This window comes from Balaenoptera ricei, chromosome 15 (assembly GCF_028023285.1).
Source record: "Balaenoptera ricei isolate mBalRic1 chromosome 15, mBalRic1.hap2, whole genome shotgun sequence".
NCBI classification, from domain to species: domain Eukaryota; kingdom Metazoa; phylum Chordata; class Mammalia; order Artiodactyla; family Balaenopteridae; genus Balaenoptera; species Balaenoptera ricei.
Window position 1 is genome coordinate 29357715 of NC_082653.1, and position 16967 is coordinate 29374681.

Genomic DNA, 16967 nt, shown 5'->3' on the forward strand with positions numbered 1-16967 from the left:
CAACGCCTGTTCTGTGATCACTGCCTAGTGGCCTTGGTGACATGGACAAAGAACAAGAACTCCACAGGGCCTGTGATGTCTTTATTCCAATTCTTCCTCTGGCTTGCTCTCCATCGTCACAAACAGCTCATAAAAAAAGATCACCCCTTTGGGATGCTAGAAATGTTCTATATTGTGATCTGAATGGTGGTCACACGAGTGTGTACATATGTAAGAATCCACTGAGCTGCACACTTAAGATTAAGTACACTTTACAGCAGGTAGGCTATAACTTGATTTTTTTTTTTTTTAATTTTTAATGTCCTTTTCTTACCACCAGGAGAATTTTGTCCTTTCTGAGCAAGGTGTGCGCCTTGCTCAGGTGACATCTGGAATAACATAATCAGAGGCACCGCCCCTCAAGAGGGGGCAGCAACAAGTGTCACACACCCCTGTGCATGAGGTGCGTCACAGACTTTACATTACTAACTCCTCACCTCTGTTCAGAGAAGTCCATATTTTTCTCCCCATTTGACAGATTGGAAACTGAGGCTCAGTGAAGCACAGTCGCCTGCCCAGAGCCACCCAGGGAAGTGGGATCTGAGCCCAGGTCTCTGTGACCCCTCCCTGGCCACACTCTTTCCACCTTATGTGGACAACCCTCCTTGACCAAGAGAAATTCGTCCAAAAAAGGGAGTCCAGAGCAATAGCATTCTAGAATCCATAGCACATGGAGAAAATTTTAAAACCAAAAAGAGGAGTGTTTCTTGTTAAAAAAAAGAAAAAAAGGTCACAAAGTAGTGGTGAGAGTAATGTGTCTCATCCTGAACACATTATTGTTTGGTCTGCTCAGTACTTTAAAAAAATATTACTTGCCTACATTGAAAAAAAAAAAACTGCAACTTAAATTTCTACAGTCTTAAAAATCAAATCTGGCTACTCTAGGCCCACATTCCCCTGGTACACACCCTCCAGTTTGCCCTAGCCCCCACCCAGCCACCCTCACTCAATAGGGTGGTGACCATCTTGCTTGGTGGGCTGGCATTCATTCGCTCTCCTACTAGGAACCATGCTCCAATTTTCCTCTCAAGAAGCACCCCCTCTCCCACTCCTCTTCCAGCTCCTTTGAGTTGGGTTGAATCCAACTCTGGCTCAGGTGGTGATCATGTGGTTCATTTCTGACCAATCAGAGCATCATAGTAATCTGTGTGTAATGATGGGCGTTAGCTCAGAATTGGACATTTGACCCATTTAGAGCCCATGAGGTACAGTGAAACTCTGGTTGGGATTTGCTGTGAGAATAGCATGCTAGACTTGAACCTGCCTGGTGTAGCCTGGAGCTGCTGTCAGCCATCTTAAAAGCATGTCCAACACAGAGGAGAATAGAGGTGCTGGTGTCCTTATTGAGCCCCTGGATCAAGCTCTACCTGAAGCTAAAGATCCTGTCTCTTTCTTTTGTGTGAGCCAACAAATTCCCCTTTTTAGTTTTTTTGTTTTCCTTTGCTCCTTTAACCTATTTGAGATGGTTAGGAGCCATTTGTTTGCAAGTAATAGAAAAGTCTTCCTTAGAGAATCTCCTGGGCTAGCAGACAGCAGGATCAGGACCCAATGGGTAAAAGTGACAGAAACCTAAATTTTAACCCAAGATAAAGATGGAACTTTCCAGTATGGAATCATTAAGGAGTAGCAATATGTAGTAAAGTCCAAGTCAATGAAAGTGTTCGAGCAGACTGAAATTTCTTATCAATGTGTTGATTTTGGCACAGGGTAGGTGGTTGGAGGAGATAATCCTAACCTTAGGTTCCTTCCAACTTGATGATCCTATGACTATCAAGAATGGAATATTCCTTGAGAAGGATTTCCTGAATACCTTAGGGAGATTCCTTCCCTACCCCTGTTATCCATTATTACCAAATCCCAATTGTTTCCTTTACAACAATTACCAATATTTTAAATTTCATTTAAATTTCAATTTATTTTTAATTGTATATTTATATTTGTTTACTTGTTTTTTTCTGTCTCCCCCACTAGGCTGTAAATTCCATAAGTGCTGAGACCTTATCCATCTTATTTTCCTGTACCTCCAGCACCTGGCAAAAGGCTTTCAATTACTTTGTTGAATGAATGAGGGAATAAATGAGATCTCCCTGACTCCGTATTTTCTATGAAGTCACTAAGAAAGCCAGTGTCCAAGTGGAAGCCACGAGGTCTGTAGACACTGAATCTTCTAGCCCTACTTAAAGACATCTATGCCATTTAAAGAAAGATGTCATTTTAGTAAAGGACACTGTGCCACCCATTCTCTAGAGTATTCTTCATCTCTAGCACACTCCCCCTTGTCTGGAAACATTTCTCCCTCCTGCCTGGTCAGCCAGCATAGGAGACAGCACCCCTCTTTCCTTTCCCAACTGTGTTGCTGGATGCTTGAGCTTTGTCACTGTTCCTTAAGACAATGTAAAAAAGAAAACTCTCATTTACTGAGTGCCAACTATGTCCTAGGAGCTTTGCATATTTGATCACACCTAACCCTCACAGCCACCTTACAAAATTGGCATTGTTCATCTTTATTCTACAGAGGAGGGAACAAAGGCTCAGGGAGGTCAAATGACTTACCCAAGGTCAAAGAGATTTTCAACATTTCAACAAACTTTAGGGCTGTGGCACTCTAAGTTTGTGCTCTTTCTGTTATCCTACATTTAGTTTTCTAACTTGAATGCGTGTGTGTATGTGTATATATATATTTTTTCATTCCCCAGCACTCTTTTCTGCAAAAGGTCTTATCACTCTTGGGGACTAAGGTGAGCGCGCGCACACACACACACACACACACACACACACACAAACACGGTCCAAGTCATCAGCATCTTTCTTTTACTTATTGTACTGGAGGAGTTGGAAATAACACAGGCTTGCTAAGGACTAAGGAAATTCCAAGTAAATTGCAAAAATGGGGTGTTGAAAAGCACACAAAGTAACTCGAAAACAATCTATACATTTCAGAACATCATGGGAGGTGAGGGTTGTGCATGAAGAGGTGTGCTCAGTAGCATCTTATACAAAATAACCAAACTCGAGTTCTTTTCCTCCCCATCCAGACCATCTTCCTGGATCCACAAACCAAACCACAGTGCCTGGGGACGAGAGAGAGAGAGAGAAAGAGAGAAAGGGAGGGAAGGAGAGAGAGAGAGATTGAGAGATTTGAGAGACAGACAGAGACAGAGAAAGGCAGAGAGACAGAGAAGAGGACTGAGATTAAGGTCCCTGCCTCTGCTTCTGGGTTATTTGAATCAAGGGAATTCATTTGTCCCTTGTGCTTGAGCACTTAATCATTTCATTCCTCTTTCTAGTTTTATTCTGAGGCATTAAGAGGAAAGAATCACCATGGGAGCTAAAGAGGGCCTCTTCCTCTTTCTAGCTGTTGCTTCTGGATTCCCTTACCCAAGGCCCAATGCATATTGTCCAGATGGCTTGGACTCTTGGAGGCGGATTCAGCTACTCAAGAACATGGTTGTGCTTAACCTCATCAACTTGACTCAGCGTCGGTTCATCCTGGGGTTGGAGTGTGATACTGATCAGTTTAATTTGTTTAATGACGGATGAGGGAACTGGTCCACATTTTGAGTCTGTTGCACAGAACAAATTGGTTTGCCTCGCTCCCCCCAACCCCTTTAACATTTCAGCATTCAGAAGGCGAGCTGCTCTCATTAACCTTTTCGGAAAGGGATTTTCACTCCCTTCCTCTCCTGTGAGAAGTTGGACGCTGTCCAGGGTACCAACATGGACTGGAGTCCAGGAACTGAGTTCTTCAAAAGGTGTGTTTCTAAACAATGTGAACTCAGAGTACAATGACTGAACATTTAACCCACTGGAAGCCCAAACTCTCTAGTGTAGGAATACCTGCTCCAATAAAAGGCAATGTTTAAGCTTTTTACCTAAAGCATGGTCTCCATTGTAGGGAGATCTTTTGAGGTCTGAGAATAAAATGTTAGGATTTTTATTTATCTCTCTTGTTTTAAATTTCTACCTTTTGTATGTTTTATGATACATGCATATACTATATAAATGAATATATCTGCATGAGAGGGGGAATGCTCATTTTTCTTCTGAGAGGGGCATTGATCAGAATGCCTGATCATAGATCCAGAGGGATCAAGAGGTCAGTCTGGATTCCTGGAATTGGGGAGTCACATGAATGGGATTGATACCAAAAGCTGCTGCTGGTAGTAGTTTTAGGGGTGTAGGGTCGGAGCCAAGTGCTAAGCCTATTGGAGAGGGGAACCTCCATCCTCCCTCCTCACTGACCCAGACAAACACTGCACCCAGGCAGAAGAGAGGCAGGCTAGGTTTGGATGTCTTATAGACAATGCTGAAATGAGCGTAGGGATGGGGGCTACAGGGGCAAATGAATGCGTTCACTCCAATCTGGAAGGGCATTACGGGAAGCTCCTGACTCAACTCCACGATGGAGAGGTGTTTACACATCAAAAAGCTCTTCATAATAGGCATTGGGGTCTTCCTGAGACCGAGTAACCACCTTGAACTGGCGCCGGAGAAAACCGCCATAGCGCTTCTGGTTGTCCCACTTGAGCTTCGGACGGATGCGTCGTAAGAATCCCCCATAGCGTTTGTACAGGTCCTCGTGGCCCACCTTGTCCCCGTCCCCATCCCCATCCCCATCTCCAGCCACCTCTGAGCTCCTTTTGGGGTATTTGCGCAAAAAGCCCCCGTAACGTTTCACCTGCTCCTTGGGGTCCTCCTCATCGGCATCCAGTGTTCCAGCCTCCATGGCACCATCATTCGGCTGGGCCCCCCCCATCAGCTCAGACTCTGCTTCCTCCCCCAGCCTGCCAGAGAGACCCCTGAGCTTCTCCGCCAGGCTGCTGCTCAGATCATTCTCCTCTGCTGGGGTGCTGAGAAGGAATCTGTTTTTCTCCAGCTCCTTCAAGAAGGGCCCCGCGTGCTTTGCCAGCTCACTATAGGGCTCTTCCAAAGCTGCCTTGCTCTCCAAGTCTCCCTTGCCATTAAGCCCGAGGGTGAAGGGAGTGAGGAAAGACAGAAGGCCCTGGCACCTCTCCCACTCCTCAGCGGGCTGCAGGGTGGCCTGGCATTGCAGGGAGCAAATCTGCAAAAGACCCCAAAAGACCACAGTGGTAACACCACCACCATCAAACTGTCAAACTACAAGCCCCTGCCCCAGAGAGTCCCCTGTCCGGTGTCTGGGAAAATTAAAAAACCATTACTAAGCCCCAGGCTGCCCACTTTAACGCTGCCAGTGGTGCCTAGAGGCAGGTGACTTTGTGCTCCTGTGGAGGATGAAGAAACAGACGTGGAGAGGTGAAACAGCTTTCCCAAGGGCATGGCTACAGGTGACATTGCCAAAACCGGAAATAAGATCTTCCCATAGCACTCTGCTGTGCTCACCCATAATCTTCCACTTCTGACTCCAGAGGGAATAGTTGGTTCTCCCAACCTTTCCTAGGTGTGAAGGATGCTGCGAACACTTTATAGAGAGGGACAGAAGCAATGCAGAGTGGTGGAAAGAACACATATGAGGGGATGTCTAAGGGTTCATCAAACCTAGAGGGATGATAGTATCTACTTCATAGCAGTAGGGAGGCGTCAAACATGATGATGATGATGATGACGATGACCACAATGACAATACTAGACAGTACTGGAACTTGGACCCAGGTTCTAATGCCATGAGTCATCATGTTTAACCACTGGGCTCTTCTGAGATCATATATGGGCAGCACCTGGGGCACTGTGTGCATCCTAGTAAAGAGTGGCTAGAACTGTATATTTAATACTTTGCATCCTCAGTTCATGGAATCACCCTCGTTTTGCAGATGAGGAAACTAAGGCTCAGAGAGGGGGTTCCAGGGTCATGGAACTAGAAATTGGCAGAACCAAAGCTCACATTCTGTCCACCACACCCTTGTACCTCTACTCTAGCTTGTCTGCTGTCATGGGAGAGGCACAGGGAGAAGTTTGACTCAAAGTAAAACCAGCAAGGCCAGCCAAGAGATGCTAAAGCCCCAGGAGAGGAGTCAGGCTTGGATCCTGACAACCAGATCCTGGCATCTAGGGGTGGTGAAAAGATCTCCTTCCCTGCGAGTGACTAGATTTGGAGATGCCTGTCAGCCTGGTGGTGAGAAGCTCTGAAAAGTTCATCTAGGGCTGCTGACTCCCAAAGTCAGCACCACCTCATAAATGACACTCCTTGTTACCAGGCAACAGGCTCCCTGGAAACCTGAGCTTCGGTCCCAAACCTGAGGGAGCGCATGGTGGTAAGGTCTGGGGTGGGGACAGGAGGCTGGAAAACAAAGTCCCTGGCACCCAGGCTGACCACGGCAGGACATGCCTTGCACAGGTGGGATGAGTCTATAGGACAGGCTCACAGCTGCCCAGGCCTGCTACCTTCCCTCTCTGGGATCCACACACAGATGGTCCCTTCCATGCACAGGCCCCAGGACCATCGAGGAGCCTTGCCTGAAACTCACCAGGGGGTTGATGGGTTTGGGCTCATCCTGGGTCTTCACAACACACAAGGAGCACCGGGACAGGCAGTCTGCTGTGGCGGAGGGGAGCGCGAGGAGGCAAGCAGCCAGCACCAGCCCCTGCCACGCCATTCTGTCTTGGCTCTTCCTGCTGGAGAGGGAGAAAGAGGAAATGAAATCTGTGATTGCCTACTCTGTGGGGTGTGTCCTGAGCCTGCAAAGCCAACTCCTGCTGGCAGCGCTGCACTGCAAGGCAACCGTTCTTGTTCCAATGGGACAGTCAAGACAACATAGGCCCAGGGAGGAGCAGTGGGTACCCAAGGCCAATGGTCAAGGAAGGGAACTAACATGCGCTGAGTGCCTGCAATGTGCTAGGAGCTTTCCTACGTGTTCACATTCAATCTGCACAACGTGGGTTGTGCTATTAAACAGATGGGAAAGTTGAGGCTCAGAGAGGGGAAGTGATTGCTCCCAGAGCTCGGAAGTGGACAAAGATCTGTGAGGCATCAAAACCCACTCTGACCGTGCACACAGCCAGTAGACACGTGGCTATCTGCTTTTCTGTGTTCTCCAAGGCTTCCATCCTCTTCCCTTCTCCCCTGCTCCCCAAGCTGTCCCCAGCTCCGTCCTTTCTGCTGTGGACCTTTCCCACCCCAGCACTTCTCCTTACCCCAGCCACAGCTCCACCTTCACCTGTCTCCATGCTGGCCCCCCCGCCTCCACCTCCTTCTCTGGTCCCTCCTGCCCACCTTGAAATGCCTTTCTCAGCGTATCAATGCTGGGATCAGACCCACTGGGCTGGGTCAGGTCTGGTCCTTCTCCTAAATGTCAGGGACACCCTCAATTCCATCCCTACACCCAAATCTTCAGCTCTGGGTTCCGACCACATCCAGCTACCTGTAATTCCCCTAATGAATGGATCAGCGCCTGTCCCACCTCTGGCCCTTTGCACATGCTAGTCCCTCTTCCTGGAAAACCCTGCTCTCCTCTTCTGTTACCTATTGTTTAGGTCCTAGAGTAGATATCACCTCCTCCAGGCAGCTTTCCCTGATCTCCTAGGCTGGAAGTGATGTTCCTCCTTTGTATTATCCCAGAAACTAGTGCCTCCTCCATTAAAATAGTCCAATACTTGGTAATTACCTATGTGAGTCTTCAGACTTTGGTTCCATGAAGGCAGGAGCTGTGTCTTGTTTTCATCTCTGAAATACTTTCTCTGTGTTCCTCAAACATGCCAGGCTTGCCCCTACCTCAGGACCTTTGCACCTCCTGTTTCTCCGTCTGTGGTACTGTGGCCTCAGATTTCCACATGGCTCACTCCTTCTTGTAACTGAATGAATTCAGTGTCACATCACCAGGGAGGCACTTGCTGACCCCTGCGTTTAGCACAGCTTACTAGGTCTCTCTCGCATCCCCGTGCTTTGTTTGCATCGGAACACTTACAACCTCAGACTGTCCTGCTGTTTGATGCTTGTCGTTGTTGTTGTTTATTATCGTCTCCCCACTAGAATATTAGCTCCCTGTGGGCACAGACCCTAACTGGCATAGTCCCACTGTAACCAGCACTCACAAACCTGACCAGCATATAGTAGGCCCTCAATAAATCCTAGGCAGATGAATTAATGCTTCACAAAGAGTCTATTAAAAGCTGTCCCTTTCATAATTAGCTCCTTATAAACCAAATATCAAGATGCAAAGCTGTCAAATGGGAGCACAGTGAAGAACTCCCAACTGGAAATGGGCAGTTTCCCCGAGACACCACCCCGGGCATGGCTGCCACGCTCTTCCCACCCTGGTCCCTGTAGTCTGCAGCCTCCATCGCTGCTCTCAGGTATGGCTGTCCTCCCTCCCCTCTCCCAGTTCCCCTTCCTGCACACTGCCCTGTTTCCTCAGGTGTTGAGGGGGGTTAGAAGACTCCACCCATGGCCCCAGGGCCCCATGCCACAGCCCAGAGCTAGTCTCAGAGCACGCAGTAAGTTCCCCTCCAAAGCGTGCCTGACGAGGAGCCCAGCCGCCATTGATGGAGCCCCTACTGTGCTTCAGGCCTTGACTGAGCCCCTGCGTCTGTCATCTCATTCCTTCCTTCCCGTTGAGGAGGGCACTTTCGGTTCAGTGAATTCCCCATGCCCCCCGGTGAGCGGTGAAGCTGGTGTGCAGGCACATTCTGTTTGACTCCCCACACATGTGCCCATAATGACTACAATTTCTAGAACCACTTTGATTCACTAGCAGCTGAACCCTCCGTGAGGCCCAGAAGGCCCCATGCACAGAGTTGTTACTTGTATATTATTCTCAATCCACCTGCCATCTGTGAGAGGTGGACATCATTATCCCCACTTGGTAGACGAGAAAGCTGGTGCTCAGAGAGGACTGGTGAATCTCCTGAGGTCACACAGCAATTAAAGGCTCGTCTGCCTCTCTTGAGGCTGGGCTAGGTCTGCTCCCCTAAGCAGAGAAGCTCAGAGAAGAAACCTCGGGGAGGTGGACCTGTGTCCATCCCATGCCCCTCTCCTTCCTCAAGTTTCTCTCATGCTCTGTCAACTGCTGAGCGGATTTGGGTTCCAGGCCAGTGAGCTGCGCCATTTATGTGCAGATGCAAAGCCGGCAGCTCATGTTTCCTCTCCTATCAGCAATGGCTGGGCTGGGCTGGTACAAGGTTAGCAAGGTCTTGCTCATCCCCTGGGGAGGCGCAGCATCACCACCCTCTAACTCCCGGCCGAAAGCTTCCCGCACAGCTTGGCTGCTGCGGTAGGAAGCTCGATTTGAGATCTCGTTGTCCCAGGCAAATACAGTGTCAGCATCCTTTCTTTTCATCCATTTCCTTTATATTTAGTAATGATAGTTCCAGCTGATCTGATGATGGTTGGTGAGCACTCAGGCTGTTCTGAGTGATTCTCATGAATGAACTCATTTATACTCATGGCAACTGTGTGGAGTGGGTACTGCTGTCATGCCCACTTCACAGATGAGGAAACTGAGATAAGACACCTGCAAAGACTCTAGAGCTAGTAAGCGGCAAAGCTGGGATTTGCCCCCAGGCAGTCTGGCTCCAGCGCCCCAAAGCCCACCTTCCTAAGCATCCGGTACAGCCCCAGTCCCTTCAGTGCACCCCCTCCCCAGCCTCCAGCTCCTCCCTCCTGGCTCCAGAGCCGCCTCCAATTTTGCCCCTGAGACACCCTCCACACAGCAGCCAGAGGACAGTTCTGAATGACAGTGTGACTGCACCCTGCCCTGCGTCTGGGTTCTCCATCCCCCCCAGCCTGGCCCTCCAGGGCTCTCCTGCCGCGGAGAGCTGCCATCGACCTGGCTCACTGTGTGCACGGCCCTGTGCTGAGACCTGTTCATATCTCAATGTAAGGGGTCCTCGTAACAACCCCCAAAGGCTGGGACTGATAGTCTCCCCATTCTGCAGTGAGGAAATGGAGGCACAGAGAGGTTACATCATCTGAACAAGGAATCCCAGCAAGGGCACAGCACCCAGACTGGATGTGAGCTCCGTGTGACCTGGACCTGACCAAACCACCTGCAGTCCTACAACGAATGCCCCCTGCGCCCCATTGCCCCAAACTTTTGCACATGGAGCACCTTTCTCATGCCGCCCATCCACTCCGCTCTCCCCGTGACCTGGCTAACTCTCACTGTTCTTCAGAACTCAGTCTCGGTGGCCTCCTTCAGGAATCTTGTCTGGATTAGGCTCCTCTTTTGAGCGCTCACAGCTCTCTGTCTATCACGTAATTGCCTCTTTCTGAGTCTCCTGCCAGCTCGGACTTTGTAAGTGCAGAGTCCCTGAGGTGAAAGAGTACGTGTGTTTGAGGATGACAAGGAGGCCAGGGGGATGAGGGAGCATAAGGGAGGAGACGCGGGCAGAGGCCGGATGGCGTCAACCCTTGCAGGCCAAGGTGGAGCTTGCACTTCATTCTAATGTGATGGGAAAACTAAGGAAGTTTGAGTGATTGATGAACGAATGACTGAAAGACTGGTGTCCCTAGCGCCGAATGCAAGGTTAGAACAGGAACAAGAGCTCCGCACGCGTGTGTTGAGTGAATAACCAGGCAACCCTGGACCTCTCAGGAGGCCCATTTGAATTTTTCTGGCTCATACTTTTGTGCCCCCAGAGAAATCTCACAGGTGTGCAGGGCATCTAAAACCAACACCTGCTAAAGAAATCGGCAAATGTTAATGAAACCATGGAGTGGGTGAGGGGAGGAAAGAGAAGAGGCAGATAGGAAAGGGGAGACAGGAGGGAAGGGGAAACCAGACCAAGAGAGTGAAATAAGGGGGTGGTGGGGGGAGAGGGACAGGGGGAAGTGAAAACCAGTCAAAGACAGGCAGAGCAGGGAGAGACAGAGGGAGAGAGGGAGGAAGAGAGACTCAAGTGGAGACACAGAGGCAGAGGAGAGAGAGCGAGCGCTGGAGGGCCAAGAAGAGGGGGAGACACAGAAAGACGGAAGGCATTGGGGTGGGGGGGGGTGCAGAGAGAAGGAAACAGACAGGAGTATGAAGCCTCCATTCCAACCTTACTTGGGCTACAGGAGATGGGAAAAGAAAGAGGCAAAAAGGAGTGATAATATAGGGCCTGCAACTGAGAGGAAGCAAAAGAAGTTGAATGAATTAACTGTGTGGAGGGCCTACTGCAGGCTGGGGCTGAGGGGTCTGTATCCATGGTCACATCAATCCAATAACAGAGCCTCCTCCGTGCCAGGCTGTGTGTTACCGCTTTACACGTATTATTCTAACCCTCACAACAACAGACACCCAGGGGTGAATGTTTTCATACCCATTGTACAGGGACAAGACTGAGGCTGGGAGAGGAGAAGTTGCTTGCTCAAGTCCACTTGGCTTGTAAGTGGGAGAGTTAGGCCTCCAAATGGATCTACCCAATCTCTAACAGAGACACATCAGCCCTGAGGTTTTCCTAAGCCATACTGTTTCCTTCCCTGCGTAGGATAAACAAATTATTGAGCAACGTCAGATGAGTCCCGGGGCGGAGAGTTTTCCCCTTTGCTGCGGGGATTAGCTTGGAAGCTGTACATGAGAGATAGCCCTGCTGGCTCATGGCCCCTGACTTGGGAAGAGCCAGGAGAAAAGGAACTTTGCTGTTGATCTCTGTGTAGGACGCGGAAGGGAGCCTGCTGGGTGAGCTCCAGGGGCAGTGAGTCAGTGCGCAGACCCCGGGGAGGGCCCAGGGTGGGGGGCTTGCGTGGCCTATGGTGAAGGAGCCTCCTAAGGCCCCCCCCAGAGAAAAACCTCCCCACCTGCAGGTTTAGGAAGCATTTCCTCAGCCACTACCTAGAGGCACATCATGACAGCCAGGTGAGATAGGCTGGTGCCGGAGGAGGGTGCCTCTCATAATCACGTGATCCAATCCTTGGACCCAATCTTTATATGTACACATCCCATTGTTTCTGTTTCTCTGCAGAACGCTGATTCATACAACACCCGTCCCATTTGTTTACATAGTGTCTTGGCTGCTTTCATGCGACAAGAGCACAGCTGAGTGTTGAAACGGGGACCACAGGGCCCAGAACGCCCAAAATATTTACTATCTGGTCCTTTACAGAAAAAGTTTGCTGACCCCTGCTTTTGTTACGTTTATAACCATTTTATCATTCTAATTATTCTAACAGTTTGGAAGCTGATTTTCTTGGGGAAATCAGAGGGGGATCACCCCCCTCTCCTAGTCTCAGTCTTCTCACCTGTCAATGGGTGTGTATCACCTCCCGGCAGCGGTTCCATAAGAACCCCCTGGACGGCACCATTTAAAGGCCAACACACTGTAGACCCTTTCTTCACCAGGGGCCCAGAGTTCCTTGAAAGGGAAAGGACTGCTGGCCCTCTTACCTCCTCTTGATATTTCTACATTGTAGTCGGAGGGCTCTGAGGAGCAGCAAGCATTTTTATTTAAAAAGCCAGCATGGAATAATAATGGCTTGATTTAACATCGCAATTACCTCTCTGAGCACTTTATCGCATATGATTATCCCTATTTGATAGAAGAGGAAATGGGAAAAGGTAGAAATGAAATCACTGGTATAAGGTCACATCATGAGTCAGGAGGGAAATGGAGACAGAACTGGGACCTCCCACACCCAGGCTGTGACCCCAGCAAGCGCTGCGCTGCTGCTCTGTGCCAGGCCCGGGGCCTCCCGTGGACCCTCCAGGGCAGCTTCCAGGTGGAAGAGTGGGGACCACGTGACAGAGCCCCCCAGGGCCCTGAGCACCTGTGTGGCAGAGATGGGATTCTGAGTCCTCCACAGCCCCTGTGTAGGGCACAGTGACGGGCCTGTATCTCAATGACTGCATCCTCCTCCCCTCAGGAGGATCCGGTAGGCTGAGCACTGAGCCATTTACTCGATGGGAAAACAGAGACTTGGAAAAGCAAAATGACTGGGCCAAGAGGCCGGGCCACAGGGAGCAGGCTTAGGGTCGGCCTGAGACTCTGCTCCACAAACCAGCCTGAGCTGCAGGCACTGGGGTCCCCCCACTCCAGCTCACGGTCCTGAAGACAAGACTTACACCCCACTGGAAAATACGTAAAGTTCACCTTTGTGGGTTTCCAGTGGGCTGGCCAACAGAGTCCCCCCAAACTGGAAAATAGTGTTTTTGTTAGGCCTTTAGAGTCATTAACAAAGAATGGATTATCAATCTGGGGGCACGGGGGAGACCACCCTGCAATTCACGGTCATGGTGTTCATTAAGTGTATTTTTGAAAGAATGTTATTTGAGAGCAAGATTCCTATGGAACTCTCACCCTTTGTTATTGGATGCAATTAAGAGATGGGGAGAAAAGCAGTGGACAGAGAGATGGAGGTGAAAAGACAGAGAGAGAGAGAGGATGAGAAGGAAAGAGAACGGCAGAGAGTTGCATATGGAGAGAAAGAGATAAAGATGCCTAGAAAAGCAGAGAGTGAGATGACAGCCCATGTGGGAAAAGAAAATACAGATGAGAAGCAGAGATGGGGAGAGGGTGAATGGAAATGAGAGGGAGAAGGTATAAGGAAGGGGAAGGGGGAGAACAGGGGAAAAGAAGAGGGATGGAGAGAAGGCAGAGAGGAAGTGGATCTTGATCAGGAGGTTGACCTACTATGTGACTCACAAACACCAATTCCCTCCTCCCACGACCCTCTGATCTGCCCTGTGTTTCTAGTGGCCAGTGGACCAGTGGCCCAACCACATAATAACTGCTCTGTAAGCTCTTGTCAGGTTAAATCGAACTGTCCAGTAATAGGCCAAGGGGCCAAATGCCAATGGGCACATTGCCCCCTGGTGAGCATGCCTGCGGCCTGCATTGACCACTCTGGCCAAGGGGACGGCTGGAAGGACTCAGGGAGAGGCCTCCAGAGCCAGGAGATGTGACTCGTGGCCCTGGGCAACTACCCTGCTGCCAGGAGCATCCATCTGAACTCAGGCTGGAGGGATTAATGACGTCTAACTTCACAGGACCCAGGGACACCTCTCCATCTCCAGGGCCTGATCCTGGGCTTACCTGGGTGTCTCCAGCAATGTTTACTGCCTGCCACAATGGCCAGCTCTGTCTCGGTGAAATCGTTTTAGCCCTTTGTCAGACCCAGTGAGATTCACCAACATTTATGGGCTGGGATGAGGGAAAACGGTGAGAGATAATCAGCTAGCTGACTGCACTTTCTCAGACATGCGTTGGAATCAAGCCACCAACTATTGATCCCATTCAGAAGATGGAAGACATCTAATAAATACAATAATTGGGCAAGAATGACCCAAGAGGTGGGCCATGGGTGGGGGAGTTAGGAAGGATCGATCAAGAAGAGACTTCAAGATCCTGAGGTGGCAGCTGAAGACATAAAATCTTCTGTTGGTGTGGAGAGAAGGGGGTGGGGTTGGGAGAGGAGTGCCAACCCCACAAACAGAAATGTTAGACATTAGATCATATTTCCTGGACGTAGCACACAGCATGATGGAGTGGGATGAACAAGGATGCTATAATAGGTTGGGGGAAGGGGGGTGCTCCAATTCTGCCACTTTGGACAGTGAAAACTTGAGCAGTCACACTAGCATTTCCTGAGTACCTACTAAATGCCAGGCATAGTACTGTATCCCATGGGAACCTCTAGTAACCTCAGGAGGTGAATATTATTGTCCTTATTGCTCAGGGAGCACTGCTGTCCCCAGTCACACAGCAAATGAGTGGTGGGACCGGGGACTTGAACCCAGCACTATCTCGGGTGTTATGAGACACACATTTAGATGTTATATGAAAAATTCCTGGCTCCTCAAGACCCTAACCCCTCTCCGCGTGCCTTAAGGGGATTGCAAATTTCTCGAACAGCCCCAGAGCTGGTCCCTTTGCCCATTCCGCTACAACGTGCTGGGTACTGCTAAGAAGACTCTGCAGTATCCCTCTTCCAGCTGTAGCGGAAACATGGGATTCGCCTGCCACCCTCTAGCTCATCTGGGGCAAAGCCGTGGGCTTGAGATCCCTTCAGCAACCTCCCCCAGCAGCACAGCTCGCCCGGCTTGGGCTGCTGCAGCAGCTCCCCCACGCAGATCTCAAAGCCTGGAGATAAATGACCTGCAAAAATAGAACAAAAGGCAAGGTGAAGTGGGACTGGGGGGGAGAAGGTGAGGGGAAAAGAGATAGAAGGTGCAGCGATGGGAGGGGGAGCAGGGGAAAAAAATAAAGAGAAGCAGATTGACATTCTGAAACGTTTTGCAACAGATCTTCACTGGAAAGCCTGTCAAATTAGAAAGACAAGCCTTGGTATATTTTCCCAACCCTTGGAAGAAAGACGGTAATGAAGACTTTTGGTTTGTGGGAGGGGAACTGAAATCAGATCCAATAACCTGAAGAGGTCGTTTCCTTGGGAAGCTTGGAGGCTTAATAAGGAATGTTTGTAAAGTTTGGAGAGATTCTAGATAAAAGATACCCAGGAAAAAGTACGAGGTCACAGAATTTACTATTCAATCTTGGAGTCATCAGCAGGCTTTTTTTCCTGAAGCTCACCAGCCTTTTTTGCGAATCAAACTTTGAGATTCTATAATCCTTTCTTTGAATGCGGATACCTTTACCGGTGAGAAAATGCCTTTCCAAAAAAAAAAAAAAAAAGAAAATGCCTTTCCCATCTGAGTTTCCTCCCTGCCTAACCTTGACTCCTCTGGCTGTAATTTACATGAAAGCAACAAGTCCTCTCAAAGTAAAATTGACAAGAAAAATCCTGCTAAGCCTGGATCTCCTGGCATGTTGTCACTCTCTCTCCCCATTCCCTCCCAGCAAAACAACCCCAAACTTCATTTCTGTGTAAAATTACATCACAGGAAGCCACTCAAGGCAGCACCCTGTCAGCAATTAAACACGATCCAAAAAGAATGAAAAGGCTGAACCTGGTTGTACCTTGATGTACATGATACATGGTAAATGCCAGAGCCTTGATGTCTCATTAATGTCCCCAAGCTCTTGTTCTTAAGTCCAGCGAGAATCACTGACCTTTAAAATTACTGTGATTAGCTAAACCTCCCACTTCTTCCACCCAGGGCGTCCCGTTCTTGCATGGGCACCGCAATGCGGAGGCAGCCTGCCAGGGGACGAAGACGCCCCCCAGCCAAAACCTAGGAGTGGTCCTCTTGGGAGGGAGCGGCCCACCTGTTTAAGACAGGGCTGTACGGAGAGGGGAATTCCAAAGAGCAGTCCATCTCATACTGATCTGGCTTTTGTAAACTAGCCTCATAACTCTTACTACCTCTGCCAGATAATCAGACCCAAACCAGAAATTCCCCAGCCCAAGCTCCCACCCTCTCCAGGTTCAGAGAATCAGGAAAAATAAATAAAACCAAGAGAGAGGGTTCCAACACCCTCTGGATATTACCTGCGCTCCTCTTTGTCCCTGGGCAGCTCCTGGCCGAGCAGGTGGGAGGGTGGTGGCTGCAGGTGGCCGGAAGACCCAAGGATGGTCCTGACTCTGGTCCAGAAGGAGGTGCCAAAGGGGTGGCTGTGAGCACCGCCAAAGCCCCTTAGAATGGCAGTTCTGGTGCCTCAGCCCCCCTTTTATGGACTAGAACCTCCCCCTGTCGCTCAGCCTTTGCTCAGCACAGGCTGCTCAGAGCCAATGGGGAAGTAGCTCAGAGCAGTCAGAGACGCAGACCCCTGGGCCCTTCAACTCGAACTCCCTGGGCCCAACACAATAGGCTTCTCTTCGTGACCGGGGATGTGGAGGAGGCAGGCAGCCGCGCTGGAAGGGGGTGGTTTCTGGGTGTAGTGCTGTTTGTCACTTGAAATCCGGCCACTTCAGTCTTTGATGCATTTCCAGGAGAGTGTCACAGAAAAAGAGAGAGAGAGGTGGGGAAGGACAGAGCGAGGAAGAGTTAGAGACACAGAGAGAGACTCAGAGAGAGAGACAGACAGATACAGAGACAGAGAAAGAGATAGAGATAAACAGACAGACAAGTAGACATAGAGACAGATGGAGACAGAACGAGATGAGAGAGTTAGAGAGAGACAGACAGACAGAGAGACAGATG

At 49.7% G+C, this 16967-nt stretch overlaps 1 protein-coding gene across 1 annotated transcript in view; it reads right to left on the bottom strand.

Annotated features, from left to right (window-relative positions):
- Nucleotides 1-4095: 4095 nt before the first annotated feature.
- The window catches only part of PDYN (prodynorphin), a 94909-nt gene continuing 82037 nt past the window's right edge, over nt 4096-16967 (bottom strand). The window contains exons 2-3 of the mRNA XM_059896561.1: nt 6483-6630; nt 4096-5101 (exon numbers count right to left, since the gene is read on the bottom strand). Coding sequence (XP_059752544.1) covers nt 4454-5101; nt 6483-6611 — 777 coding nt within the window. The 5' untranslated portion in view covers nt 6612-6630 and the 3' untranslated portion in view covers nt 4096-4453. The remainder of the gene's footprint in view (nt 5102-6482; nt 6631-16967) is intronic.